Source organism: Chlamydomonas reinhardtii, chromosome 16 (genome assembly GCF_000002595.2).
Source record: "Chlamydomonas reinhardtii strain CC-503 cw92 mt+ chromosome 16, whole genome shotgun sequence".
NCBI classification, from domain to species: Eukaryota; Viridiplantae; Chlorophyta; class Chlorophyceae; order Chlamydomonadales; family Chlamydomonadaceae; genus Chlamydomonas; species Chlamydomonas reinhardtii.
In genome coordinates this window covers 387,434-410,878 of record NC_057019.1, presented here as the reverse complement: position 1 = coordinate 410,878, position 23,445 = coordinate 387,434, and the positions used below count along the sequence as shown (strand labels likewise).

The window sequence follows — 23,445 nt, the reverse complement described above, 5'->3', positions numbered from 1 at the left end:
CTCTGCTGTTGTTGGTGCCAGGGTGCCCGCCCTCGGACACAGACGCTTGGGACTCGTCGGACGGCCTGTACATGAATGACCTATGATGTAAGCCGCAAGCAAAATCCGCTCGATTGGGGCTCTGGCAGCAGGCTTGTCAAGGGGCCAGCCCCCTAATTTCTATGTTGGGCTGAGCCCCCAAGCAGAATCCTTACCCTTCGACCCTTCGACCCCCCGCCCGTCACATCTACATCTCCAACCCCCCCATTTCCAAGCTTCAGTGGGGAGGCGAATTCCCCGCAGGAATAGCCCTGTCCCTTGGTTTGGGTGCGTGGGTGTGCGTCGGCACCAAACTCATTACTGACGCAAACCGCCAGGATGCCCTTCCCCTTCCCCTCCCAAGCCTGCCCAAGCAATCGCCGCAAGGTTGAAACAGTCGCTGCGCGGCCTCCCCCCGGGCCCCAGCATCCGCCAACCAGTAAGGAATGCAGTCATATGGGAATGAGATGTGCCGCTTGCCAGGGAGGTACGAGAGGCCGCAAAACGAAACCGTGGGGGCAAACGAAGCCGCAGGCGCCCACCCCCACCCACTCCCGCCTTTAAGAGCCCGCGCTTGCCGTTCATGGTGTTTCACATTTACAGAACATTTGTGTCTGAGGTTTCAAAAAAGCCAGAACTGGGTTGAGATGATTTGAGCAGGTGCGATGTTGTCATGCTCAGGCTAGTCGCTCGTTGTTGCCCGAATTCTTCCATACTCTTTGTTTATAACATACTCTACTCCTCTAGTATATCTTCGTGCGCTGGAGATGAATTTATGCACTGTTGCTGCCTACCGACAAGAATGCTCGGGGCAGCTCTATTAGTTCTACTGCTAGTCCTTGTTGCGCCCACAGGCCTACTAGGCGGTAAGCCAAGAAGCGTCAGGGCGCTGTGAACTAGGCAGCTGGGTGGAGGGTCGAGCTGTTTAGATGCCCTCCAGACTTAGTGAAGAGGCTCTGCAGTCCGCATAGAAGGGGAGGATAACTAGGTCCCTGCTAGCTTCAGCGCTCGGGTCGGCCTCTCAAGGTTACAGCGATAACGAGCTTCGTCCATTTCGTCTGACTCCCTCGGTCCAGGTCGGCTGCCGCGCCCTGTCCTCGCGCATGCGCACAAGCGTCCGGCGCTGGTTGTGCGTCCCGGCCCCTCCCCACGGGCCACTAGCAGTAGGCTTCAGCCTCCTCCAAGGAGCTCTCGGGATCGGCAGCCGCCGCCTGCCGCGGACCCGCTCAAACATGAGCCCGCTGTGAGCAGCCCGCCACCAGCCACGCCGCCCGCGCCGCCCGATGCGCCACAGCCGCCATCGGCACCAGTAGCTAACCCCCCGCCTGTGCCACCGCCACCTCGGGTGCCGCCGCCTCCGCGGGCGTCGCCGCGGCCAGGGGCGTCTGGGATTACACGGCGCGCTCCGCCGCTGCCGCCGTTCCCGCCGAACGCTCCCGATGCGCCCCTACCGCCATCCGCTGGCCTGCTGAGTGAGTAATGCGGCACCAGCGCTGCGTGTAGCAGTTAGCGGGTCCGCAGGGTATGCATGCCGACGCGTCTGCGCATACGGTACCTGCACCGCAGCCTCCGTCAGCCTCGCATGGCCTCACATTCGGCGCGTTGTTTGTTTCCGTGTTACTCCCGTGCAGCGTTCGACGTTCCGGAGCCGCAGGGGTGCTACGCCTTTGTGTGCGATGGGCCCCGGGGCTGCTCCGCCGTCGACACGCACGGCGCCCGCTTCGGCCTGACGCTGCTGTTCGACCTGAACGGATTCGACCCGGTGTCCTGTGTGTCGGGCGGCTCCAGCTCGTACCGCTACGTGGCCATTCTGGCGGACAGCGGGTAAGCGGCAGGCCTGGTCCAGGCCTGGGGCGGGGCGCGGGGCGGGACTAGGGGGAAGGTCCACACGCGCGTGCGTGCGCGCACACACACATACACACACCCACACACACGCACACACACACACACACACACACACACACACACACACACACACACACACACACACACACACACACACACACAGCGCATTCGCATGCACTGTGTCGACTCGTTTCCGTTGCGCTTTCGTAACACACTGCCTGTGCTCCCCGGCACACACACCCTCTGCAGGTGCTATGGCCTGGAGCTGGGTGTGGGCGGCGCGCCCAGCGTCCTGCCGCCCAGCGACGCCGGCACGTGCCTGCCCTGCCAGGGGCCGTACGACAACGCCAAGTACAGCTGGGAGGGGCTGTACTGCGGCAGCGATGCAGCCGTTACGGTGTACGACGCTTCGGGCTTCCCGGCGCCCGACATGGCGCCGCCGCCCGGGGGCGCCGTGGTGTTTGGCGGGTAGCGAGCGGGGCTCGGCGCTGGGGCCTGGGGGGGGGCAGCATTCCTGCTCGAGGCCGGCATGTGCTCATGATGCGCATGTGGGTTGGTGTGGTACTGGGCTTGCTGCCGTCGGAAGCGCCGTGAGCGCAGCGCCCAGAGTGCCGCTGGCGGAGCGGCGCCGCACCGATGGGTGCCACCCAGAGTCAGGCCGTGGAGCGACGAGAGCGTGGAGTGCGCTCGTGTTCGAATCTCTGGTTCTGCGCACGTGCGCGCGTGTTTGTTAACATGGCATCATGCACGTTGCCGCTGCCGCATCCTGCATTGCATGTGCGCATTCAGACGATGCGCGTCGGGGTTTGGAGATATGATAGCATGTATATGGGAAGTAACACGGACACACGGTGAATGGTTGTCTTGTTCGGTCATCGTCACCAGTCACCCGCATCGTCATCACATGGCCGCGCGTGGGGGGCACGGTATCGAGCGCTGCATGCAGCCGAGGTGCTGGGACCGCCACGCAATGCATACTTGCCGGTTGTAATAGTGCACAAGGAAAGGAATAGCGCGAGACAGTTGCTGGGCGTGCGTGTGGTGGGTTTGGAATATGGGGGTAGGAGTGGTTGAAATAGGAAGTTGCAATGTCACACAAACACAGATGCACGGCCGGGGGATGTGGGCAAACGTTTGCCAGACAGCTCGAGCTTTATGTGGCTGTTGCGTGGGGGCGCCTTCGGCAGTTTTCTGAGCTCCCTCCTGCCGGTACTGGACAGGATGTACGGTGCCGGAAAAGGAGCTCGGTGCACTGGAATAGGAACGTAGAATGGAACGTAGAACGCTGCATGGGTTTGGCGCTGCATTGCCGGTCTGTGTCCGATGGAGCCCTGCGCGGTTTCGCCCGTGGGTCCGCACGGGGTCCACTGACCCGACATGCACATCGTCCGTGTTTTGGCACCTGGTAGGCGCCCATGCGGTGTGCACACGGGCACAGGATATGCGCTATGCAGTAGGCGATATGCCGTAGGTAGGACTATGTGTAATTTAGCACAGGAGTAGCTGTTGCTAACATTTATCCATTCGCTTGTATGTATGCATGACAGTGGCTGGGGTGGACCAGTCGTCGCGGCAGCAGTACAAAAACCCGTGCAGGAGTGTGGGGCAGGTGTGACGGCGCCTGCAGCTCCCGTACGGCATGTGCAATAGAGTTGCACGTTGTAACTGCCACGTGTTAACCGGCATACGCCACACGGTATTTGTGCGCTGAACTGTGAGCCTGCAACCGAAGTGTGCGCAGCGGGGCGGCTCCGCGGCCGCCCCACAACGTACGTACCGTACGCGGACAGGCGCGTGTCAGGCGCTTGGGCATGTTAGCACACACTCAAATTGTCCCTTCTTGCAACGTTGAAAACATGTGAGTCCGAGATGACAGGTTCCAGGCAAGGTTGCAGGACGGGCGCCGCCGGTGTCCTGTGACCTTCCGCCGCGCACATGGACCACCAACGCAACGTCAGCCCAGGCTTGAGCCCAGGTCATGGTCAAGGGCATTCCTGGTCACAACAGCAACCACAACCCCAAGGATGAATGTTCATGCAGTACACCCTAGTGTGCCAACAGATGTCAGCTTGCATCGAGCACGTGCCGCATACATGAAATGGTTAATAGCTAAATTGGTCTAATTTGCACTGCAGTTCTGACCAGCACACTTGGTGGGTCATGCTGGATCGCCGTGCCTGAAGATACCCACAGCAGGCCACCCCAACATGCCACGCCCCGCACCCACGCTTCCGATGCGTCCAAACCCGTTAGCATCTCAGTATGTGCATTGCCGCGACGCGAGCCGACGTCGTGTGCATCCAGTGAGTGCGTAAGCCGGCTGTTCCCTCAAGTAAAAGGATCCTGGGCGGTGGCAGCTCCGCACGCCGCCGCCCATTTCAACCATGTATACCACTGCCCTGCACTCGGGGAAGGTCTGGTAGCGAGGCCGCTCAGCTGTCCATAGGCGGGGGCGTGTAGTCGCTGGCGGGCGGCGGAACCGCGGGGAACAGCTCCTGCGGGGGCAATGACGTCATGGGGTGAGTTGGGGTGGGGTACTCGTTTCCAGTCCTGAACAAAAAGCACACGCAGGCACGGGCCGTTCCCTGTATTAATCCCCACCGTAACGCCCGCACCCCAACCCAGCAACTTAGCAACACACACACACACACACATGCACACGCGCACCTCCAGGCTGTACAGGCTCATGGCCCCACTGCCGCCGCACATGTCAGCGGAAAACTTGGAGTTCTGCGGGGTGGGGTGTTGTTGTGTTGCGTGCACGGTGTGCGGCAGGCATCGACAAGGGCGGCGGACGGCGGGCATATGCTGCGCGGCAACGCTTGGCGGGCGAGGGGAAAACAGCAGCTCGACTGGCTGATGCGCTGGACGGCCCCGGCGCAATCCCCCAATGCAACATGCGCTCCACCGCCTCATTCCACCGCCCGCACGCCCTCCCCAGTCCCCCGGCCGTGAGCGCACCTGGCATGCCTTGCAGGTGGTGAGTTTGGCGCTGTCACCGGGCGGCTGCTGCTTCTTGTAGCCGTAGCACCTGTGGGCCGCACAATAGGCGGCGAGGGGTGTGAGTGAGTGCGCGTTCGTGCGATACGGTCAAGTGACAAGGCCGACGAAGCCAAAGGATGTCGTCAGAGTTCCACCCTTTGCTAAATGGGGCCCGTTCGTTGCCCTCCCTCCCTCCCGCCCACCCCTTTGCTCCCTCCGGTCTCCTCACTTGTTCCCCTCCGCGAAGCCCACATAGGAGTAGCTGCCGTCGCCGTGCACCAGCGCCGCGCAGGCCAGCGGGTCGAAGGCTTGGGCGGTGGCGGCGTTGCCCTCGGCCAGCACCACGCCGCTGGTCTTGAAGCAGCCGGCGGGCTCGGCGCCCAGGCCCTTACCGCCTGGGGGACATGGTCATGATTGAGGTGGTGGTGGTGGTGGAGGAGGAGGAGGATGAGGAGGAGGGCGCGAGGTAAGGCTGGGTGAGTAGGGTGAGGGGGTTGAGGGCCCGGAGGGGCCGGTGTGATGTGAGGTGTTTCAGGCATGACTGGGTAGAGGGCGGGATAGAGGGAGAAGAGCTGGGGCTCAGGATGGCAGGGTTGCGGATGGGTATTCATATCCAGAATAAACTGAGGCCCTGAGACGTGGAACTAGCCCTGGGGGTTGAGCATGCCCTGCAGTGCGCGTGCCCACGTCGCCCCGACGGGCAACGTATTGAGTACGGTGGGTGACTGTGTGGGGTAGCCACTCACCCCGCGGGTCAACAGGAGATGGCGACGGGTAGGGAGGGCGAGGTGACGGAGGAGGGGGCGAGGGAGGAGGGGACCGGGGTGGAGGCGGCGAGGGGGGAGGGGGAGTAGGAGGGGGAGGCGAGGGGGGAGGAGGCTAGGGGGGAGGGGGCCAGGGGGGAGGGGGCCAGGGGGGAGGGGGCGAGGGGGGAGGGGGCGAGGGGGGAGGGGGCTAGGGGGGAGGAGGCAAGGGGGGAGGGGACCAGGGGGGAGGGGACGAGGGGGGAGGGGGCGAGGGGGGAGGGGGCGCGGGATGAGGCGGCGACGGGGAAGGGGGAGTAGGAGGGGGAGGCAACGGGGGAGGGGGCGAGGGAGAGGGGCCGGGCGCCGGAGACGGAGATGGCTTGGGCTCTGGCGAGGGCTCAGGCTCGGGGGCCGGTGAGGGCTCAGGCTCGGGAGTCGGCGAGGGCTCAGGCTCGGGAACCGGCGAGGGCTCAGGCTCGGGAACCGGCGAGGGCTCAGGCTCGGGCGAGGGCTCCGGTGACGGGGATGGAGACTTGGTCACAGCCGGGGGCGGGTAGGACACAGCCGGAGGCGGGTACGACACGGCCGGGGGTGGGTAGGACATGGCCGGGGACGAGTAGGCGGGCGCGGGCGAGGGGTAGGCGCCGTACGGGCCGTACGTGGGCGGAGCGGGCGAGGGGTACGACACGGCCGGGGGCGGGGTGCCGTAATAACCGCCGTAACCGCCGTAACCGCCGTACATGGCGATGGGGCCGGGGCTGGGCTTGGGGTGCGTGGCGCCTGTTGGGATGAGGGCAAACGGGCAGTCGAGGTAGTCGTGGGATTGCACTGATAATAAGATGGCCAACCGCCCGTACCGACCCGCCTCACCTGCGAGGCTCTGGCCCCCAGCCCCGCCTACATGCAAGCCCCTCTCGCAACCCACCCAACCAAACCCACCAGCCACGGGAACGGGCGTAGCTGACACGGCGGACTTGATCACAGGCAGCCAGGCCTGTGCGCTGGATTCCGAATCCAGGCCCGCGCCGATCCACGTGATCCGGCCGGCGCCGTAGGTCCACATCAGCGCGGCGGTCAGGGGCCGCATGGCGACGTCGTCCCAGCCCTCGAACCAGGGCGCGGCGCCGGCCATGTCGTCGCACACCAGCAGCGCCTGAGGAAATGGAGGGAGGGAGGGTCGAGGGTGGGGAGGTGGGGTGGCGGGGCAGGTGGAAGACTTGCAGGGGCAGGAGGTTGCAGGAGATGAGGTGTCCGCCACAACCCCCGCCGTTGGGCTCGGGCACATTCACGCTACCTCTCCTGCGGGCTCTCTGGGAAGGCTTCGGGTTCTGGGTCTTGGTTACCGGTGACGAGCTTAGATTTCACAACCCCGCTTTCTCGTACACACACCACCCCACCAATGTGCAGCCCCGGCCCCACCCCTGCCGCCTCCCCACCTGCGAGTTGGCTGCCTGCGGGTCCAGCTCGATGACCTCCAGGCCGGGCAGGTAGGGCACGTGGGGGCTGGTGGTGGACTGGCCCAACAGCAGGCCGGGCAGCGCCTGCGGGCGCAGAGGGAGAGGGAGGGAGGGCGCGTGTGTGCACGTCCTAGCGTGGCGTGTAATACATATGTATTACCATTGGGCCCAGAGCATGACCTGTAGGCTTTTGTCGCGTCTGCAAGTCCTTTCTGCTGCTTTCAGGTCCCACAAGCCAGCCCATGACTCTGCGCTATGGTGTCCTGAGCTGCGTTGCGCACGATCCCAGCGGCTTTGCTCGGCCCGGACCCGGACCCGCCTCACCTCGGCGCGCTGGCAGCCGATGGGGCTGTCCAGCACCGCCGCCGCCACCGACAGCCCCAGGCCGCCTCCTCCGCCGCTGCCGCCCGCCAGCAGTACCAGGTTGCCGCCGGCGTGCACGTAGTTGCGCAGGGCGTCCAGCGGGCCGTCGGACGCCAGGCCCTCGGCCAAGGCGTAGGGGCTGTCGCCCCAGGCGGAGGCGTCGGAGCGCACCTGCGCGCATGGCGGTGGTGGCGGTGGTGGTGAGGTGTGGAGGCGTGGGATGCAGGGGAGAGGGAAGGAGGGTTGGTGTGGGCGCTCGGTGAAGCACACCGGTCTACAAAGCACCCTACACCACACCAACCCACACTACACTACACCACACTACACCACACCACACCACACCACACCACACTACACCACACCATGCCTTGGGCCTACACGCCTGCCCGTGCACCTGCCTGCCTGCCCCTGCCCGCACCTGCGGCGGGATGATGTAGGCGGAGGGCCACTCCGTCAGCCCCGCCAGCAGGTCCGCGGGCTGCTGGCCCACCGTGGCCACCTGCAGCCCCTCGCCCGTGTTCAGGCCGTCCTGGGGGCAGCGGGGGGAGGGGAGGCGGGGAAGGGCGAGGTGTGTGGGGCGGGGGGTGGGGGGCGAGGTGCGGGGAGATGTCGGTAAGGGGGTTGGGGTGGAGCATGGAGATGAGGGACACTGAGAGGCGTGAGAAAGGGGGAATGCGCTGGTGAAGCTGACACGGCAAGGTCTTTTACTAGTACAGGACCAGGGACAGCGCGCTGGGAACTGAAGGAAATGGGTGTTCATTTGGTGCATGGGCGGTGCAGACGCAGCGGGACAAGCAACTGCGGAGTGATCGAGCAGTGTAGAGGGAGGCGGGCACAGCAAGGAAGCAGGATACAACTTACCAGAAGATAAACCAGGACGTCATCGGGGTTGGCAAGGATATCGGAGTTCTGGTAGATGGTTACCGTAGCAACTGTTGGAGCGGGTGTGGTGGGGAGTGAGGTTTGAGAAGTGAGATGATGGGAACAAGAAACTAGTCGTGTGTGCGGGAAACATGAGTTATCATGGGCGCGCATGATACTGTAAGAGCAGTATGCTCTTGGGAGCAGCGGGGAAATGCCAGTGGTGGATTTGGGCAGAGGGTGTTCGGGTGTTCTCGACCGGACGAGAGGTGGCGCAGTTGCTCGCGGTGCCGGCAGGAAGCTGCCGCACGGCCCTCAACAAGGAACGCTTTCCTGGAAGCCTCCGCAAGTGGTCGCATCTGGGTTGTACCACACCGCATCAAACGAAGCATGCAACGGTGTGCTCGGGTAGTGATGTGCCGGGCTGTTTTGGCAGCAGCAGCCATCACTGCGTCACCGTCGCCAGTCGACAACCAGCAGGTGCAACGTCTTCACAGAGTTTTAATCTCAGCTAAAGTTTTAAAGGTATGAAGCTGCCAGCGCCAGTTGCATTGCCGCTATGCGCGACTCAGCGGCGACAGCTGATGCTGCCGATTTCAGTGGCTGTCGCTGACAGATGCCCCCGGCCCCTGAAGTGACTCAGGACGCTGATAATAATCATCATACCTGCGTTTGCACAAGCAAGCACAGCAGCCACCGCCAGCACAGGAAAAACACCTTTCCGCGCCATTCGAGGCTCAAACGCGCGTGTATATCTACGACTACTATAAAATTGTACCTACGCTGAGTAGTTACTAGTTGTAAGACATGAACGAGAGGTATACGTTTGAAAACCTGGAAGCGGAAAGCGGGTTGCGCCCCTGCCGCCAGACCGATGTATGATTCAGGATTGCACTGTGGATATACACTGAGTAGGAGCTGAGACGCGCTATACAGAAATTGTAAGTAGCTGTGCTACAACTTGTGGATCGGCGCGACCTGTACGAACCTCCCCCCGAAGCGGCGAAGCCCGCCGTTCAGTCATCCCCCCCCCCGGGCACCCGGCACTAATGCGAATTGCATAATAGCCCACTTCTCCTGATCTGCCCTGATCGTCCGCTGCCCAGGTATCACTCAGAGTACCAGGCCCCAGAGCAGGCCCTGCTAGTAACTGTGCCAGGGCGCTGTGGACTGCCAACTGCCAATTGCCAACTGTGAACACCAGAGGTGTGTGGTGAGCAGTGGCCCCTAGCTCTGGGGAGGCCCCTCCTGCAGCCCCGACTGGCGCGATATTACAGAAGACCGACTTCCTCTCAACACGATGAGGCTTGCGTGCCGTTAAGTGCCCCAGCGCCTCCACCTTTTAGCCTGCGCTGGCCTTCATAGCTCATACCCATGCAGTGACACGGCCACGGTTGCTGCCAGAGGTGCTTTCACGTGCCGCAAGCTGCGCATGCAAAGGGACTTTTCCAGATGTCGCAGCCCCGCAAGGGGTGGGGGCGCAACCCTACACTTGCAGTTGGCAGCACGTGGAGTTGCTGGCTTGCGAGTTACAGCAGTGGAGCTCAAATGGGCCTCAAGTGGAAGCCGCTCCTAAAATTCTGGCATGAATACATTACGCGCATGGTGATAAGCCACCGACAGCTAACATGCAAACAACTCAAGCTTCAGGCGCTGTGCGCATGAGACATTATGCTAAGGCCCATGTACTACACGGGAGATCAACTTGACACGCGCTATATATGCTGTGTTGCTCAAGCCATCACAATTGCAAACACGAGCCCACCGTCTGGGTGGAGCAAGGAATAGTTTGCGAGTTTGCCTCTCTGGAGCGTTTGGTTCTCTTATCCATGCACACAGGCACACTCCGGTTAAACCGGCAGCGCCACCCACCACACTCGCTTCACGGACCCTTGAAGGTCTTCCAACCCACACTGACTCCATCATGCGTGCATCACGAGGCCACAGCGCATGAGCAACAACCTGCATCCGGATTTGAAGCTAGCTAGCGTCATGAGAGCAAACCTGCGTCCTGAGTCGCGGCGACTGCAAGAGTGATCGCCGCACCCTCGGGCTTCGCTCTCGCATGCCCGCGTCATAGTCCGTCAAGATGCAACGCAACTCGAGACACACCGGTGGCAGCCGGCCCCCGTCCACCGCTGACACGCCTCCACAGCCACGGGTCGCAGCTGCCGAGTTGGCGAAGGAGCAGCGGCGGCGGCTGCCTGCGCTCATTGCGGCGCTCCGGGTGAACGCAGCCGCGCGTTTACTGGGCCTGGGGAGGCGGGGCCAGGTCCTCAGGGGGCGGCATGTCCACCGGGGGAGAGAAAGCAGGCGGGGGCGACTTCTTGGGAGAAGGCTTGGGGGAAGGCTTGGGAGAGGGGGAGGGAGAAGGGGAAGGGGAAGGGGAAGGGGAAGGAGAGGGAGACGGGGAAGGAGACGGGGAGGGAGAGGGAGGGGGAGGCGACGGGGGAGGAGGAGGCGGGGGAGGAGGCGAGGGGGGAGGAGGTGAGGGGGGAGGAGGCGAAGGGCTGGGAGAGGGAGTGGGAGAGGGGGAGGGAGAAGGAGAGGGGCTGGGGGAGGGAGAGGGGCTGGGAGAAGGAGAGGGGCTGGGGGAGGGAGAGGGGCTGGGGGAGGGAGAGGGGCTGGGGGAGGGAGAAGGGCTGGGGGAGGGAGAGGGGCTGGGGGAGGGAGACGGGCTGGGAGAGGGAGAGGGGCTGGGGGAGGGAGAGGGGCTGGGGGAGGGAGAGGGGCTGGGCGAAGGAGAGGGGCTGGGCGACGGGGAAGAAGAGGGCGTGGGCACCGGGGCGGGGCTGCACACATTGGCAAAAAAACAGCGGCGAGTCAATATGGCCACAGCAGAGTACGTTTGCTGAGGCCTCCTCTAACACGCAGCATCGCACAACTGCTTTGGCGCCGTTGCGCAACCCATGCGGCCCACCCACGACTCCAGACTTTGACAGCACGCAATCCGCACGTCTGCCAGCGCCAACGACAGGCCGTAGGCCCCACAGCTGCCTCCTCTGCCGCACACCTCGCGCGATGCGACTTGCACGGGCGTCCCCTGGACCACCCCGTCAACACGCCACACACACGTACCTCTTCATCTGAACGCACCGTGCACCCCACACACGCACGCATCCCACCCCCCACCCCACCCCACCCCCAAAACCCACGCACAGGCGCATGCACCGTCACCCACCTGGACACGCCTTCCTCAGTGTCGTAGATGACACCGGCGGCCAGCTGCAGGGAACAGACACGGGAAGGATGGGGGAAACGACGTGAACACGCCGTTTGACTTCGCGGTTCCCTCCCAGTATGCCGCGACTGGCGCTCCGGCAACGGCCCAACCACTTCTCAGCACAATGCCTCATCCAGCCGCAACGGCACCCACATCCTTTTAATTCGCCACCCACCCACAACCCCACAGCCCCACCAAGCGCCTCCAGGCACACGCACCTCGGCGTAGCCCTTCAGGTTGGGCTGGGTGTAGCCGGAGCCAATCCACACAACGACGCCCTTGCCGAAGCTCCAAGTGGTGGCCACCGACACGGAGCGCTTGGTGGCGGGGTTCCAGCCCGTGTACACGGCCTTGGCGTTGGGCGCGGCGGGGCACACCAGCGTGGAGACACCCTGGTCGGGCTTGACCTGCGGGGAGGGAGGGAGGGAGCGAGGGCGCATCGACCACAGCGGCACCGCTTAGTTGCTGTGTAGCAGGGACTGGTGGTCTTGACACGGTCTGTCTGGTTGTTTGCGATTTGCGTGTAGGTCGCACATGGAATGTGCGGCCTTGCAGGCCACACAAGAACCTTCCCCGCCAAGACTGCAATGATAGCCGGCCGTCCCAAAGCCCTGCTTGTGACCCGTCGAACTCCTGCTTCAACATGAACCCCTGCACGGCACTGAGCTCACCTTGATGGGGGAGGGCAGGTCGTTCAGGCGGCCGTCGGCGTAGCGGCGGTAGGCCAGGAAGGGCAGGGTGATGGGATCCACCACGCAGCCGCTGGGCTTGCCCAGGAACAGATCCAGGATGGGAGCGAACTGGTTGGATCCAGTGGATCCACCATCCGCCAGCACCAGCACGCCGCCGCCGGTCACGAAGTCGACCAGCGCAGACCGCTTGGCGGCGTTGGCGGCCAGGCCCTCGGTGGCCCAGTAGGAGCCCTTGTTGCCGGGGATGACGAAGGCGCCCAGGCCAGTGAAGTCGGGCTGAGAGCTCGAGTAGGAGGGGTGGCTGGTTGGGGCAGGGAGGGCATATGGGGAGGGGGGAGGGCACATGGGGAGGGGGTTGTGGATACCACCCCAAACTAAATCGAACCCAATGCAATAGAGCGGGTGGAGGGGGGGCGGGAGGGCAGCGGAGGGTTTGAGGGGGGGAAGGGGCGCTGCTGGGCCCTGGTGGCAGGTCCCTGTTGCGCAGGTGCGCAGGTGGCTGGGCTGGGCCGTTGTTCGGGGGCGCTCTAGCGACTGGGGATAGGCAATGAAGCACGTGCGAATGTGCAGACGTGCTCCAACAGATTACGGCACTCGATGGATGGGAGGGGGCAAATAGGGTTGGATCCAGGGGGCTCAACATCGTGAGATCGGAGGGCTCTGGCGGCTAGGCGGTAGGCAGCGAAGCAGGTTGCGCTTTGTCGTGGTGGTGTCCTCCCCATCATAACTTTTGCCAGACAACGTCCCCAGTCACCGCCTGAAGGAGAAGGCGGCGGCGGTCTGCCGGTCGTGCTGTAAGGGTTTCAAGAACCCTGACGAACCCGCCGGCTGCACGTCCGACTTGGGGGAGAAAACCCTAGCATTGTTTGAGAACCACACGACAATCGCGGCGCAAGCCGAGGGACTGGCAAACGGCGGTACCAGAGCATCGATTGGCGTTCTACCATGTCAAGCGCCTCACCTGGGCACCAGGTACCGCACGGTCTCGTAGATAAGGCCCGCACGCTCGAAGCTCTCCACAACATCAGTGTTGCTGTAGACGCACACGTTGACTGTAGGAGCAAGAAGGCAGACCGGCGGCAGGATTTCAAGCATTACAGTTTGGCGAACCTGACCCAGCACCCCAGACAAATATGTGCCACATCGCCGTCGCATTACAGAAGAACAGGAGAGAGTACACAGGGTGCCAGATTCAAAGTTGGCGCTCCTTGGAGCGAACCCGCCAACTGAAGCGCCATGCCCCAGCCCCTATGCTGCCCCTTAACTGGCATCTCCATCAATCATAGCCCTCCAAGTACAGTTTGCAGCGAGTGTAAGTAGGGCATATGCCCCGGCAGAACTCCATGCCCAAGCGAGAAAGATCGACTCAAGCCCTGAGCTGCAGCCCCTCCCATGGCCACTCACTGTTAGCAGACACCAGCATTGCGCCCATCACGATCGCCAGGGCCGCTTGGGCCACAGCGCTTGCCCTCGCCATTATGTCTACTTACACCTGGAGCGCCGGAAGAAAAATAAAACAGATCAAGAATTATAGAGAACTAGGACTTGGCGACACTGGTTCCAACGCGCATAGCGCAGCTAGCTTCGTTTGCAGCGACTGCTAGCGCTGGCAGACTAGTGCATTCTGTTTAAAAAACGAAAACGACGCTAATGTCTTACCCAGCGATGGCAAAGCAATGTTCACCGATCGGAAGGGTTGAACTATACTCGTAGATGCTGGGAAAGCCTTCAAGAACGCGCCGGGTCGAAATGGTACGACGGCGGGCGGCGCCATTGGTCTTTGGCCCGATTTCGTAGAGTAAGCTTTTCGGGGCAATGGTAACATACATCAGTAAAGATCCAGGCGTGTATATGAAACATTGTCACTGAAGCCTAAGTACCCGCCCGCCAAGCTCGCGAGCAGCAGGGCCGAGCTGATGGCAGCTTCCCCCAGCGCACGCCTTGCGTCTCGAAGTGCGCGAAGTACCTGAGTACTTTCACTGAGAATAATGATTTTGTTGTACCTTCGGCAGCACGCTTGCTCGTGTTCTTGGAAGGCGCCAGTGCTAGAGCTGATGCTAGAGTCTGCCCTTTTTCGCCAGTCCGGAACTAGCTGAGCTTAAACATGCATCATAAGCTGCTGAAATAATGCCATAAACCTATTGTTGAAACTGCCGCAAGCGGGCGAGACATGAAGCCGCCCTCCCCATGTTAATCGCTCGATTCACAGCTGGTGCGGCAGGATTGACACGCTGCTAAAACTAAAGAATGCGGTTACAATTGATGTCCTTCTTCCTTTGTGCACGCCCAAATGAATGTGCGGCAGCTTGTGGCCCAATCGGACAGGGGGCAAGAAGAAGGATGGGGAAAGGCTGGCTCCCCAGGACGCTCCACTCCTATTGTGCTGAAAGTGTTACTTGACGGACCAGGCGGGTCCAAGCTGCTCTCGTCCCTTGATCCTCACGACCGTCTGTGCGGCATGCACCATGCATGGGGCTTTGCCCCTGCGTCCCTCACGCCCCGCCTCGGGGAATCCACTGTCACACGTAAGGGCACGATGTCTACGTACGCATTAGTTCCGCAACACTACTCCATGACAAGACGTTGCTAATACGGCAGCGCTGAGGTGTCGCGCTGATACCCCCTAACAGGCTGAGTGGCTGACACCCATAGCATGATGGTACCCAGCTCCCAAATTGGGGTGGCTTTGGAGCCATGTGGCACGGTTACGGCAATGCATGTTCCGGAATTAGTGAATTACACCACGCATATCTGCATGAATATATCACCGTCCTCCACCCGCTAGGAGTTGCAGCAACATGCCGTGCCCACAGCATGAGAAAAGCATAGCTCCAAAGCATCATCCAAATCGTGCTGGCGTGCTGCACCCGTCCCCCGATTGGCACGGGGGTGCATTTATCTGATACAGGGCACCTATTCCGTCAGTTCTAGGCAAATGCGCGCTATATATCAAGTTAAGTAACAATCTCTACTTTCTAGCTTCAGCCCGCCACAGCCTCAACACGACGTCCACGAACGAGCAGCTTCCGCAGCTGCTCAACAGCATGAATACTGGCGGCCTGAAGACCTAAATGTGCAGGGCTGCTGTGCCGTCCGTGCAAATTACGGACCGTGATCCGACGCTCTGTCCACCCACGTGCACTTCGCGGCTTCCACCTTGTCGTCCACTTCGAGGAGTGCAGCGTTGCAGCTGCAGAGCCGCGAGACGGCCACCCGCTTACTGCGTGCCAGGGGGCGGCGCCAGGTAATCAGGAGGAGGCGCGTCGGCCGGGGGCGGGGACTTCTTTGCGGGCTTGGGAGAGGGGCTAGGAGAGGGCTTGGGAGAGGGAGACGGAGAGGGCGAGGGCGAGGGAGAAGGAGAGGGGCTGGGAGAGGGGGAAGGCTTGGGCAGGGGAGAAGGAGGGCGAGGGGAAGGGGGAGGCGAGAGAGGGGGAGGCGAAGGGGGAGGAGGCGAGGGGGGAGGAGGCGAAGGGCTGGGAGAGGGAGAGGGAGAGGGGCTGGGAGAGGGAGAGGGAGAGGGAGAGGGGCTGGGAGAGGGAGAGGGCGAGGGAGAGGGAGAGGGAGAAGGGGAGGGGGAAGGGGAGGGAGAAGGGGAGGGAGAAGGGGAGGGAGAGGGGGAGGGCTTGGGCGATGGGGAAGGAGAGGGAGAAGGAGACGGCTTGGGCGCAGGCGACGGCTTGGGCGCGGGCTCGGGCGCGGGGCCGGCGGCGGCGGTCAGCAGCGCCGCGCCCATAGCCTCCTGGTAGCCCTTGAGGTGGGGGATGGAGAAGGCGGAGCCGATCCAGTACACGGTGCCCTTGCCCAGCGGCCAGTATATGGCCACCGACATCTGTTTGCGGCCCTGGACGTAGGCCGAGTAGATGGGGCCGCCGGTGCCGCAGATCATGGCGGAGACGCCCTGGCGTGGCTTGACCTTGATCTTGCCGTCCAGCTTGGCGAAATAGCCGGTGGTGAGGCGCAGGTTCATGTTGGTGTCGGCGGGAATGTCCATGGCGGAGCACTTGGTGTCGTAGCCCAGGAGTGCGGAGAGGAGAGGGAGGTGGCTGTTGTCGCCGTCAACCTTGCCGTCGAGCAGCAGCAGTGCGCCGCCGCCGGACACAAAGGCCTTGAGCGCGGCGACCTTGGGGGAGCTGGGGCTCAGGCCCTCCTGCGTCCAGTAGGAGCCCTGGTGGAGGAGAGTGTTGGGTGGAAGGGGGGGAAAGGTGAGGGGGAGGGGGAGCGAAGGAGAAGAGGAAGGGTCTGGCGGGGGCAGTGTGCTGGAAAGGGCTGGACGTCGCTGATGTCCCATCAACGCCAAACAAGCTGGGCTGCACTTTATAAAGTCTTGGGGGATCCAGCGTTTGGCTGCTGCCACCAACAACAACTGCACCCCTTCCAACCGCCCCCCCCCCCCCAAACACAGGCGGCGGCCATGTGCGCGCCGTAGTGCTAGGAGCATGGGCTGGACAACCCAGAGCCGCGGCCCTTTGGTCCCGACAACCGCTGTGTCGCGCGTACCTTGTTCGAGGGAATCACGTAGCCCGTCGCCATGCTGAGATCCGGCTGGGACGTAGCCAGCTTCACAACGCTGCCTGGTGCCAAGTACTTGATGTTGTCGGTGAGCGCATCCAGACGCGCCTTGCCCGCGGTTACCTTATCGTTCGCGTACAGCGGCACATCAAAGGCAGCTGCAGAATTGGTGGCCAAGAGGGATAGCAGGTTAGTCGCCGCGCCCAAGAGTTACTTGACGCTTTCACTCGGTTGCCGGGCAACTACCGGTAGCGCCCAACTTGTCAAGCGCTCGCTGCTCTCACTGGGACGCTATCAACCTGGTGTAATGTATTAAACGCACCTGCCGAGTGGACAGCGTGCGCCGCAATCAGGACGGCCGCGAGGGCCGCGAAATGCAACCGCATGGTCAACAAGTTGAAGCACTGTTATGTGGGCTCAGATGACTGCCCAAAAGGTGGCTGTCCTTATATGTAGACTTTGAAAGCTACGAAGCGTGTACCCAAGGTGTTGTGGGTCGCCGATGTAGACTAGTCAACAGCCGTCGGGCTGGCTGTGGTCCTATATGCTCACTGCGTTCAGCACTATGTATCAAGTGCCGAACTATGAGTTCTGTGGTGGCAGCTGGGTCCATATATAGTGGCCAATGAGTGCGGGCTGGCTACCGACCTGTACGGGCCGGGCGCGCACGGTTGTGGGTCGCCCTGACATTTGCGAACGAGCACTCTAGCGATGGCCTGTTTGAATGCAATTTGAACATAATTGGCATTGAAGGAGCATGGGAAATGAAGGTACCTAGCTGCCCGTCTTTACTCGTCAGCAGCAGATTACCGGCATCTGCTCGCGCCTCCTTGCTCTTTTCTCTAGGCACTGCACTACCAACACGTACTTATAGCACATTAAGCTTACGGTACTTTGAATGGGAGCGCAGGTGTGCTTGGCCGAGCCCAACTCGTCGCACATGTGCTCGATGGCAGGCGGGTGTCGGGTACCCAGTTGGCTAAAGGGCTGCAAACTCGTTGGCACCGACGCTTGCTGTCAGTTGGGCTCGACGTCTGACTGAAATCGTGACACGGCCACCACTAGGGTTGCTGCTTGGTGAAGATGAACTGCATGCGTGTATTGGAGAAGGCGAGAACGGGACGTTGTTGAGGGATGTGTGAGTCGGGGATACATGGGGGTACGGAGAGAAGCTCACACGCAGTGACGCGGATGAATCATCAGGGACAACGCGCGGTGATTGCGGCAGCGCAGTGATCGACGTGCTTGAAAGAAAGGGTTAGCGGGTGGGGGCGCAGGCGGTGCACGCCACTACGCCTGGCTGGGTCTCTTGGGGTTCGCGTTGTCACAACGCATCGCAGCCTTCGCTTGGTAGTCTGCGGCCAGTCTACGCCAGCCCAGCCTCTGACAGCCGTATACACCAGCTGAGAGTCACAAGCTTTAGGACGCCGGAGTGGCGCAGCTTGGCGCGGGGTTATCTCGTCAAAGGTAACGTAGCAGTTGCGGTCGCTGCTCATGCTCACGCTTTTCTTTTTGCTTGTGCTAGCTTACTGGCCTCGGCTCTACAACGTCATGTTCGCCTGTGCGTGTTGCGTTTTTTCAAGCACGCCAATATCACCGTGGCAAGCTGGCGGCCAGTGAGCACCCACGCCCTGCAGTCAGTTGATTGTGTACGGCCACTCTCTAGTTAGCGGGTGGGGGCGCAGGCGGTACACGCCACTACGCCAGGGTACACGCCACTACGCCACTACGCCACTACGCCACTACGCCACTACGCCAGGGTCTGCTGGGTTGGCGATCAGGCTGAGAGAGTGGCGCAGTGCAGCACTGCCGCGGTAGCTCCTGTCATGCCTTGCTCTACCTGTTCGCCCCTGCCCGGGGGCCGGGCCGCTCCCCAGGTGAGTACCGGGTCCAAATGGTGCATGCGCCTAGGGGGCCCCGCGGACGTAGGACGAAGCCGCACATGGGCACCTCATGTGTAGCATCCTTGGCAAACACAGCATACTCCATGCAATGTGATGCAATGTGATGGTCGTGAACGCCGCCTGGAAATTATTCGACATGGTGTGAATGGGAAATTACATGGCAGCACCCATCATGGTCCTGGCGGAAGTCCAAAACGTCAATTCGTGTCAGGCACCGGCACAGATTGAAAATCCCACCAGTCAAACTGCAGTGACTGCGCAAATGGGCAAAAGTCCATAAATAGGGAGTCAGGAAGAGGAGTTGCTTGATAGCCATGCTCACGGCACAAAACACACCCATGCCAAACACCCGTCTGCCGTGCGTGCCACACACGGAAATCCATTGCTGAACCTCCAACTCGCGCGACAGCCAACGCATGCCCTCACGGACAGGTTGCCTCCCCGCCAACGCCAACGATGTTTCACGTTGCATCAGGGGCCACGGCACGCGACTGCGGCTGCAGATAACACAGATGAAACCCGCTTGACAAGCAAACTAAGACACAGGGGCCGCGCATCGGCGCACGCCCCTCCAATACTGTATGCAGATGACGAGTGGTTGGTTGAGCATCATGTCAACAGGTCAAAACTCAGTCATGCGCCAGTGTACACCTGCTCCGGGCTGCGAAAGGCTTATGTGCGAATGCGCTCATGCCTCACATGACAATCTTTCTCAATAGCGCCATGCGTCTTTCAATACAATTCTCTTTCATCCAGTTTGCATCCTGCTGCGATACAGCTGCGGGCGCCGAGGTGCGGCCCTGGCAGCTTCCTCCTGCAAACTACAGAACCGCATGCCTGTTGAGCAGCGGGCACTGCCCCAGGCGCGCGCGCCGCTGCGTGTGTTGCGGCAGCCCAGCGCTTACTGGGGAGGCGGGGCCAGGTAGTCCGGAGGCGGGGCCTCGGCGGGAGGGGGAGACTTCTTGGGGGCAGGCTTGGGGGAGGGGGAGGGAGAGGGGGAGGGCTTGGGGGAGGGGGAGGGAGAGGGGGAGGGCTTGGGCGAGGGGGAAGGAGAGGGGGACGGGGAGGGCGAAGGAGAGGGGGAGGGGCTGGGCGAAGGAGAGGGCTTGGGTGAAGGAGAGGGCGACGGCGAGGGGGAGGGAGAGGGGGACGGAGAGGGAGAGGGAGAAGGAGAAGGGGACGGGGAGGGGCTGGGAGAGGGAGAGGGCGACGGAGAGGGGGAGGGGGAGGGGCTGGGAGACGGAGAAGGAGAGGGCGAAGGAGACGGGGACGGCTTGGGAGAGGGGCTGGGCGAGGGGCTGGGCTTGGGCGAGGGGGAAGGAGAGGGAGAGGGAGAAGGCTTGGGCGCGGGAGACGGCGTCGGGGCAGGCGCGGCGGCGGCGGTCAGGAGTGCAGCACCCATGACCTGTGTGGGCGGCAGAGGAAGACACGCCGGTGAGAGCCACACTACTTTTCCGCTGCCCTGCCAACCGGACGAAACCACCAGTACAACACACCCTGTATGCTCAGCACGGCTGTGTCACTCTGACAGCTCCGCTGCACGCCTCCGTCTCTGGCGCCTGCCTCTCTCGTCAAGCCTCCCTCCCGCTCAAGCCTTCCTCACCCCCAATGCATTTCCGAGTTGGAAGCTGACCCGACAATGATCCGAAGTCATTCGCCGTGTTCGGAAATGTGCCCTTCGCTCCCTCCCTTCCTCCCTTCCTCCCTTCCTCCCTTCCTCCCTTCCTCCCTTCCTCCCTTCCTCCCTTCCTCCCTTCCTCCCTTCCTCCCTTCCTCCCTTCCTCCCTTCCTCCCTTCCTCCCTTCCTCCCTTCCTCCCTTCCTCCCTGCCTCACCTCCTCGTAGCCCTTCAGGTGGGGAACGGCGAAGCCCGAGCCAATCCAGTAGATGGCACCCTTGCCCAGCTGCCACTGGATGGCCACCGACACCTGCTGCTTGGCCGGGTTGTAGAACGAGTAGATGGCGCGGCCGGTCTGGCACCACAGGGCAGATACGTCGCTGCCGGGCTTGACCTGCGGGGGTTAAGGTTGGGGTGTAGAGGTGGCGGTTGGGGGTTGGGGCTGGGGTGTAGAGCGGGGGCGGGGTTGGTGGGTCGGCGGGCGAGGGCGAGGCGAGGCGCGTGTTGGGAGAGGTGCGGCAGCCTGCACAAAGAGGCTGCACAGAGCCTGCACACAACACCCAGCGATTTGCGCTTCTACCATATCCTCTTGCCAGCCCAACCGCCCTCGAGCTGGCAGTGTCCTCACTCGCACCCCCAACCGCCCTCCAGGCCTCCCAGCCAACAACGTCCACCACAGCCCTCTACCTTCCTAGCTCCCTAGCCTTCATCCCGCAAGGAGCTTCTCACCTTGAGCTTGGGCGCTAGCTTGGCGAACAGGCCGTCGGAGGCGATGCGGTTCTGGACCAGCACGTCCGATGTGATGGTCAGCGGCTGGCACTTGGGGTCAGCGCCCACGATGGCGGTCTGCGGTGGTGGTGGGAAGGGGTTGGGGGGGGAGGCAGCGGGGCGGCGGGGGTCAGTGGGGCTGGCGGCCGCGTGGGGTTGACAGGTGTCGCTGCGTTGCTCTTCCCTGACTGGCATTAGAGGCGGGGATGCAACCACGAGCACGACACGAAACACACTGTAGTCCTCCGCCCACTCTCCACGGCCCTCCACCCGAATACAGCCAAAGCTCATGCACGCCCACGCTTGCGACACACTCTCGCGCGCGACACGCTCTGGGTTTCCTTTCCGTGCTACACCCGGTCCCAGTAGCACCTGGATTGCCCTGCTTCCCTGCACCCACTCCGCAGCCGTGCCTGCCCTCCCCACCCGCACCGCAGCACGCATAGGCCCACCGCACGCACAGTCCCACGCCCCACAGACCCCACAACATCACAGCAGCACGCACCAGCAGCGGCAGGAAGGTGTTGCCGCCGGGCACGGCGCCGCCGGCCAGCACCAGCGCGCCACCCGACATGACGAAGTTCTTCAGGGCGGTGGCCTTGGCGGGGTTGGCCGCAATGCCCTCAGACTCGTAGTACGAGCCCTGCAGTTGCGGGTCAGAGAGAGGTGTGTTAGGGAGCACTAGGAAGGAAACACGCAGGATTTACGCCCGCGCCCGCGCCCGCGCCCGCGCCCACGCCCACGCCCACGCCCACGCCCACGCCCACGCCCACGCCCACGCCCACGCCCACGCCCACGCCCACGCCCACGCCCACGCCTATTGCACGCGCATGCGCGCATGTACGCACCTTGTTGCCCGGGATGACAAAGCCCTTGGTCATGGGGTCAGTCAGGCTGGGCTGCACGTCCGTGCGCATCACGTGGCTGCGGGTGTGAGTGTGTGTGGGGGGAGGCATCAAAACCAGAGATGAGGGGGCGTGTGTCAGCTTTACTGGCAAACAGCTTGTAACAGGGTGTTTGTGCATCAGCACACGTCCGCAATTTGACAAATTCAGGAACTTGTAATAGCCCCACAGACGTGGGTTTCTTACGCGCAACAGTGCTTGCAAGGTTGACGCACCGCACAGTCGCAAGGGCCCCGCCGCCCCGCTTCCCGTTCCTCCTTACCTGCCAGGGGCCAGGTACTTGATGTTGTCAGACAGGATGTCCAGGCGGGTCTCAGACGCCGCAGTGGTGGTGTACAGGCACACATCGAAAGCTGTGAGCAGCAAGGAAGAGGCGAAGAAAGGGGGCCTGTAAAGCACGGCTACTCGACACCTGAAGTCAGACCTGAAGTGCGGCGGCAGGGCGAGTCGCGTGCTCGACCATCTTCAACCAAAACGCAGTGGACAAAGCAGTGCTTTTGCACGTAATGACAGCACGAAGTGTATAAAAGTTGTAGAGTGCACCTGATGAGCATACGCGTTACTGCTCGCACTAGCAAACGGACCCGAGCAAGCGTCGACTAACTTGCCACGCCCACGAACGGCCGCCGAATCACAGGAATATCACCTCCGAACAGCCTCTTATCTCCCAATTGGTGAATACAACGCATATGTTCCTCTTGGCAAGCGCGCGAAGCTCCAGTGTGCTCTAAAGCCGGGCAACATGCGCCACGCTGGTGATGCGTATGCGCCCGACCAGTGTTACAGGCACACTAAGTAACCTGCCCTAAAGCTGCTTCAATTGTCACCCGAAGACTTACCCGCGGCCTGAGAGACCAGCAGCACGGCTGCGACGGCCAGGAGAGAGGCGCGCATGGTGTGTGTCTTGTGACTGACAAGGCCGAAACGACCCAAAGAAATAGCACCGCTTCAAATGGTGCTGTAAAAATAGGTGCGAGGCGTCACGGCCACGGGCGTCCGCGAACCAGCTCGCGAGCAGCTGCCGGGCTGCTTGCCTTGTAGAAGGCAAATTATGCAAGACAACGCTGTATGAGCAACCGTGTATACAGTGTATACTTACACTGCAATCAGGGCTGGCTATCGAGCGTTTGCGCAAGCGCGTGGTCATAAGCACCCGCCGCCCGCCATTTGCAATGCTGCCAGAAATTCACCAAGCGCAGTTCTATGATGACACTTTTTGGATTCTTATACCCTGTGATCTACATCATGGCATGAAAACACAAGTAAATCAATCGCGACCAAACAAGAGTAACCGCCGTCGTTCGCCGAGTGCTCGAAGGCAGCTTGCACGCTCGAGTGTGCGTGACGCAAAAAGTTTGAGCTCCCTCACATAAGATGTAGTGTGTCTGCAAGCATGCTGCTAGCAGTAAAACCCTGTGCGATGCCGGGCGGGATCTGTTGGTGAGCAAAGTCTCACGGGGGTACGGGTCCATAAAACAAAAGCATTTCTGCTCCAGAAAATACAGCTTGTGTATCTAAGGAGTCGCGCTTCCCAACTTCCTGGCACCTCCCTTGC

General features: G+C 62.1%; 5 protein-coding genes across 6 annotated transcripts; 1 reads left to right on the top strand and 4 right to left on the bottom strand.

Annotated features, from left to right (window-relative positions):
* Positions 1-636: 636 nt before the first annotated feature.
* CHLRE_16g693400v5 (uncharacterized protein) lies at positions 637-3,542 on the top strand. Its single transcript, XM_001699255.2, has 4 exons — positions 637-884; positions 1,095-1,490; positions 1,650-1,842; positions 2,113-3,542. Exons 1-4 carry the CDS (start codon positions 821-823, stop codon positions 2,333-2,335), a joined length of 876 nt encoding a protein of 291 aa, XP_001699307.2. The 5' UTR covers positions 637-820; the 3' UTR covers positions 2,336-3,542.
* A 125-nt stretch (positions 3,543-3,667) lies between these two features.
* CHLRE_16g693450v5 (uncharacterized protein) lies at positions 3,668-9,206 on the bottom strand. Its single transcript, XM_043071759.1, has 12 exons — positions 8,939-9,206; positions 8,273-8,343; positions 7,830-7,940; positions 7,373-7,582; positions 7,028-7,132; positions 6,531-6,744; positions 5,878-6,371; positions 5,592-5,724; positions 5,075-5,240; positions 4,825-4,894; positions 4,531-4,593; positions 3,668-4,358 (listed from the first exon to the last, which is right to left on the bottom strand). The coding sequence occupies exons 1-12, from the start codon at positions 9,000-9,002 to the stop codon at positions 4,296-4,298; spliced, it is 1,764 nt and encodes a 587-aa protein (XP_042915318.1). The 5' UTR covers positions 9,003-9,206; the 3' UTR covers positions 3,668-4,295.
* A 325-nt stretch (positions 9,207-9,531) lies between these two features.
* Positions 9,532-14,546, bottom strand: CHLRE_16g693500v5 (uncharacterized protein). The gene is made up of 7 exons (XM_043071760.1): positions 13,847-14,546; positions 13,592-13,679; positions 13,149-13,239; positions 12,167-12,488; positions 11,714-11,902; positions 11,454-11,497; positions 9,532-11,064 (listed from the first exon to the last, which is right to left on the bottom strand). Exons 2-7 carry the CDS (start codon positions 13,662-13,664, stop codon positions 10,518-10,520), a joined length of 1,266 nt encoding a protein of 421 aa, XP_042915317.1. The 5' UTR covers positions 13,665-13,679; positions 13,847-14,546; the 3' UTR covers positions 9,532-10,517.
* A 363-nt stretch (positions 14,547-14,909) lies between these two features.
* CHLRE_16g693601v5 (uncharacterized protein) lies at positions 14,910-17,273 on the bottom strand. The gene is made up of 3 exons (XM_043071762.1): positions 17,019-17,273; positions 16,685-16,854; positions 14,910-16,352 (listed from the first exon to the last, which is right to left on the bottom strand). Exons 1-3 carry the CDS (start codon positions 17,080-17,082, stop codon positions 15,405-15,407), a joined length of 1,182 nt encoding a protein of 393 aa, XP_042915316.1. The 5' UTR covers positions 17,083-17,273; the 3' UTR covers positions 14,910-15,404.
* A 661-nt stretch (positions 17,274-17,934) lies between these two features.
* CHLRE_16g693600v5 (uncharacterized protein) lies at positions 17,935-23,356 on the bottom strand. Of its 2 annotated transcripts, none has more exons than XM_043071761.1 (7): positions 22,730-23,356; positions 22,153-22,243; positions 21,834-21,909; positions 21,491-21,628; positions 20,947-21,063; positions 20,435-20,611; positions 17,935-20,005 (listed from the first exon to the last, which is right to left on the bottom strand). In XM_043071761.1, the coding sequence occupies exons 1-7, from the start codon at positions 22,782-22,784 to the stop codon at positions 19,502-19,504; spliced, it is 1,158 nt and encodes a 385-aa protein (XP_042915315.1). In that variant the 5' UTR covers positions 22,785-23,356; the 3' UTR covers positions 17,935-19,501. The 2 variants fall into 2 exon arrangements, with proteins under 2 accessions (XP_042915315.1, XP_001699357.2); XM_001699305.2 differs by having other exon boundaries at positions 22,730-23,236.
* Between the last annotated feature and the right edge of the window lie 89 nt (positions 23,357-23,445).

What these genes read in the sequence shown, in the direction of transcription:
- CHLRE_16g693400v5 (XM_001699255.2), top strand. Translation starts at nt 821, where the DNA reads ATGCTCGGGGCAGCTCTATTAGTTCTACTGCTAGTCCTTGTTGCGCCC. An exon ending in GCCCACAGGCCTACTAGGCG is followed by an intron (nt 885 to 1,094) that starts GTAAGCCAAGAA and finishes CCCTCGGTCCAG; the next exon opens with GTCGGCTGCCGCGCCCTGTC. An exon ending in GCCATCCGCTGGCCTGCTGA is followed by an intron (nt 1,491 to 1,649) that starts GTGAGTAATGCG and finishes ACTCCCGTGCAG; the next exon opens with CGTTCGACGTTCCGGAGCCG.
- CHLRE_16g693450v5 (XM_043071759.1), bottom strand. Translation starts at nt 9,002, where the DNA reads ATGGCGCGGAAAGGTGTTTTTCCTGTGCTGGCGGTGGCTGCTGTGCTT. An exon ending in GCTTGCTTGTGCAAACGCAG is followed by an intron (nt 8,344 to 8,938) that starts GTATGATGATTA and finishes CCGCTCCAACAG; the next exon opens with TTGCTACGGTAACCATCTAC. An exon ending in CGCAGGCAGCCAACTCGCAG is followed by an intron (nt 6,745 to 7,027) that starts GTGGGGAGGCGG and finishes CCATTTCCTCAG; the next exon opens with GCGCTGCTGGTGTGCGACGA.
- CHLRE_16g693500v5 (XM_043071760.1), bottom strand. Translation starts at nt 13,664, where the DNA reads ATGGCGAGGGCAAGCGCTGTGGCCCAAGCGGCCCTGGCGATCGTGATG. An exon ending in ACCTGAAGGGCTACGCCGAG is followed by an intron (nt 11,498 to 11,713) that starts GTGCGTGTGCCT and finishes TGTTCCCTGCAG; the next exon opens with CTGGCCGCCGGTGTCATCTA. An exon ending in ACTGAGGAAGGCGTGTCCAG is followed by an intron (nt 11,065 to 11,453) that starts GTGGGTGACGGT and finishes CAATGTGTGCAG; the next exon opens with CCCCGCCCCGGTGCCCACGC.
- CHLRE_16g693601v5 (XM_043071762.1), bottom strand. Translation starts at nt 17,082, where the DNA reads ATGCGGTTGCATTTCGCGGCCCTCGCGGCCGTCCTGATTGCGGCGCAC. An exon ending in GCACGCTGTCCACTCGGCAG is followed by an intron (nt 16,855 to 17,018) that starts GTGCGTTTAATA and finishes CCAATTCTGCAG; the next exon opens with CTGCCTTTGATGTGCCGCTG. An exon ending in ACGTGATTCCCTCGAACAAG is followed by an intron (nt 16,353 to 16,684) that starts GTACGCGCGACA and finishes CTCCTCCACCAG; the next exon opens with GGCTCCTACTGGACGCAGGA.
- CHLRE_16g693600v5 (XM_043071761.1), bottom strand. Translation starts at nt 22,784, where the DNA reads ATGCGCGCCTCTCTCCTGGCCGTCGCAGCCGTGCTGCTGGTCTCTCAG. An exon ending in AAGTACCTGGCCCCTGGCAG is followed by an intron (nt 21,910 to 22,152) that starts GTAAGGAGGAAC and finishes TCACACCCGCAG; the next exon opens with CCACGTGATGCGCACGGACG. An exon ending in ACCTGAAGGGCTACGAGGAG is followed by an intron (nt 20,006 to 20,434) that starts GTGAGGCAGGGA and finishes CCGCCCACACAG; the next exon opens with GTCATGGGTGCTGCACTCCT.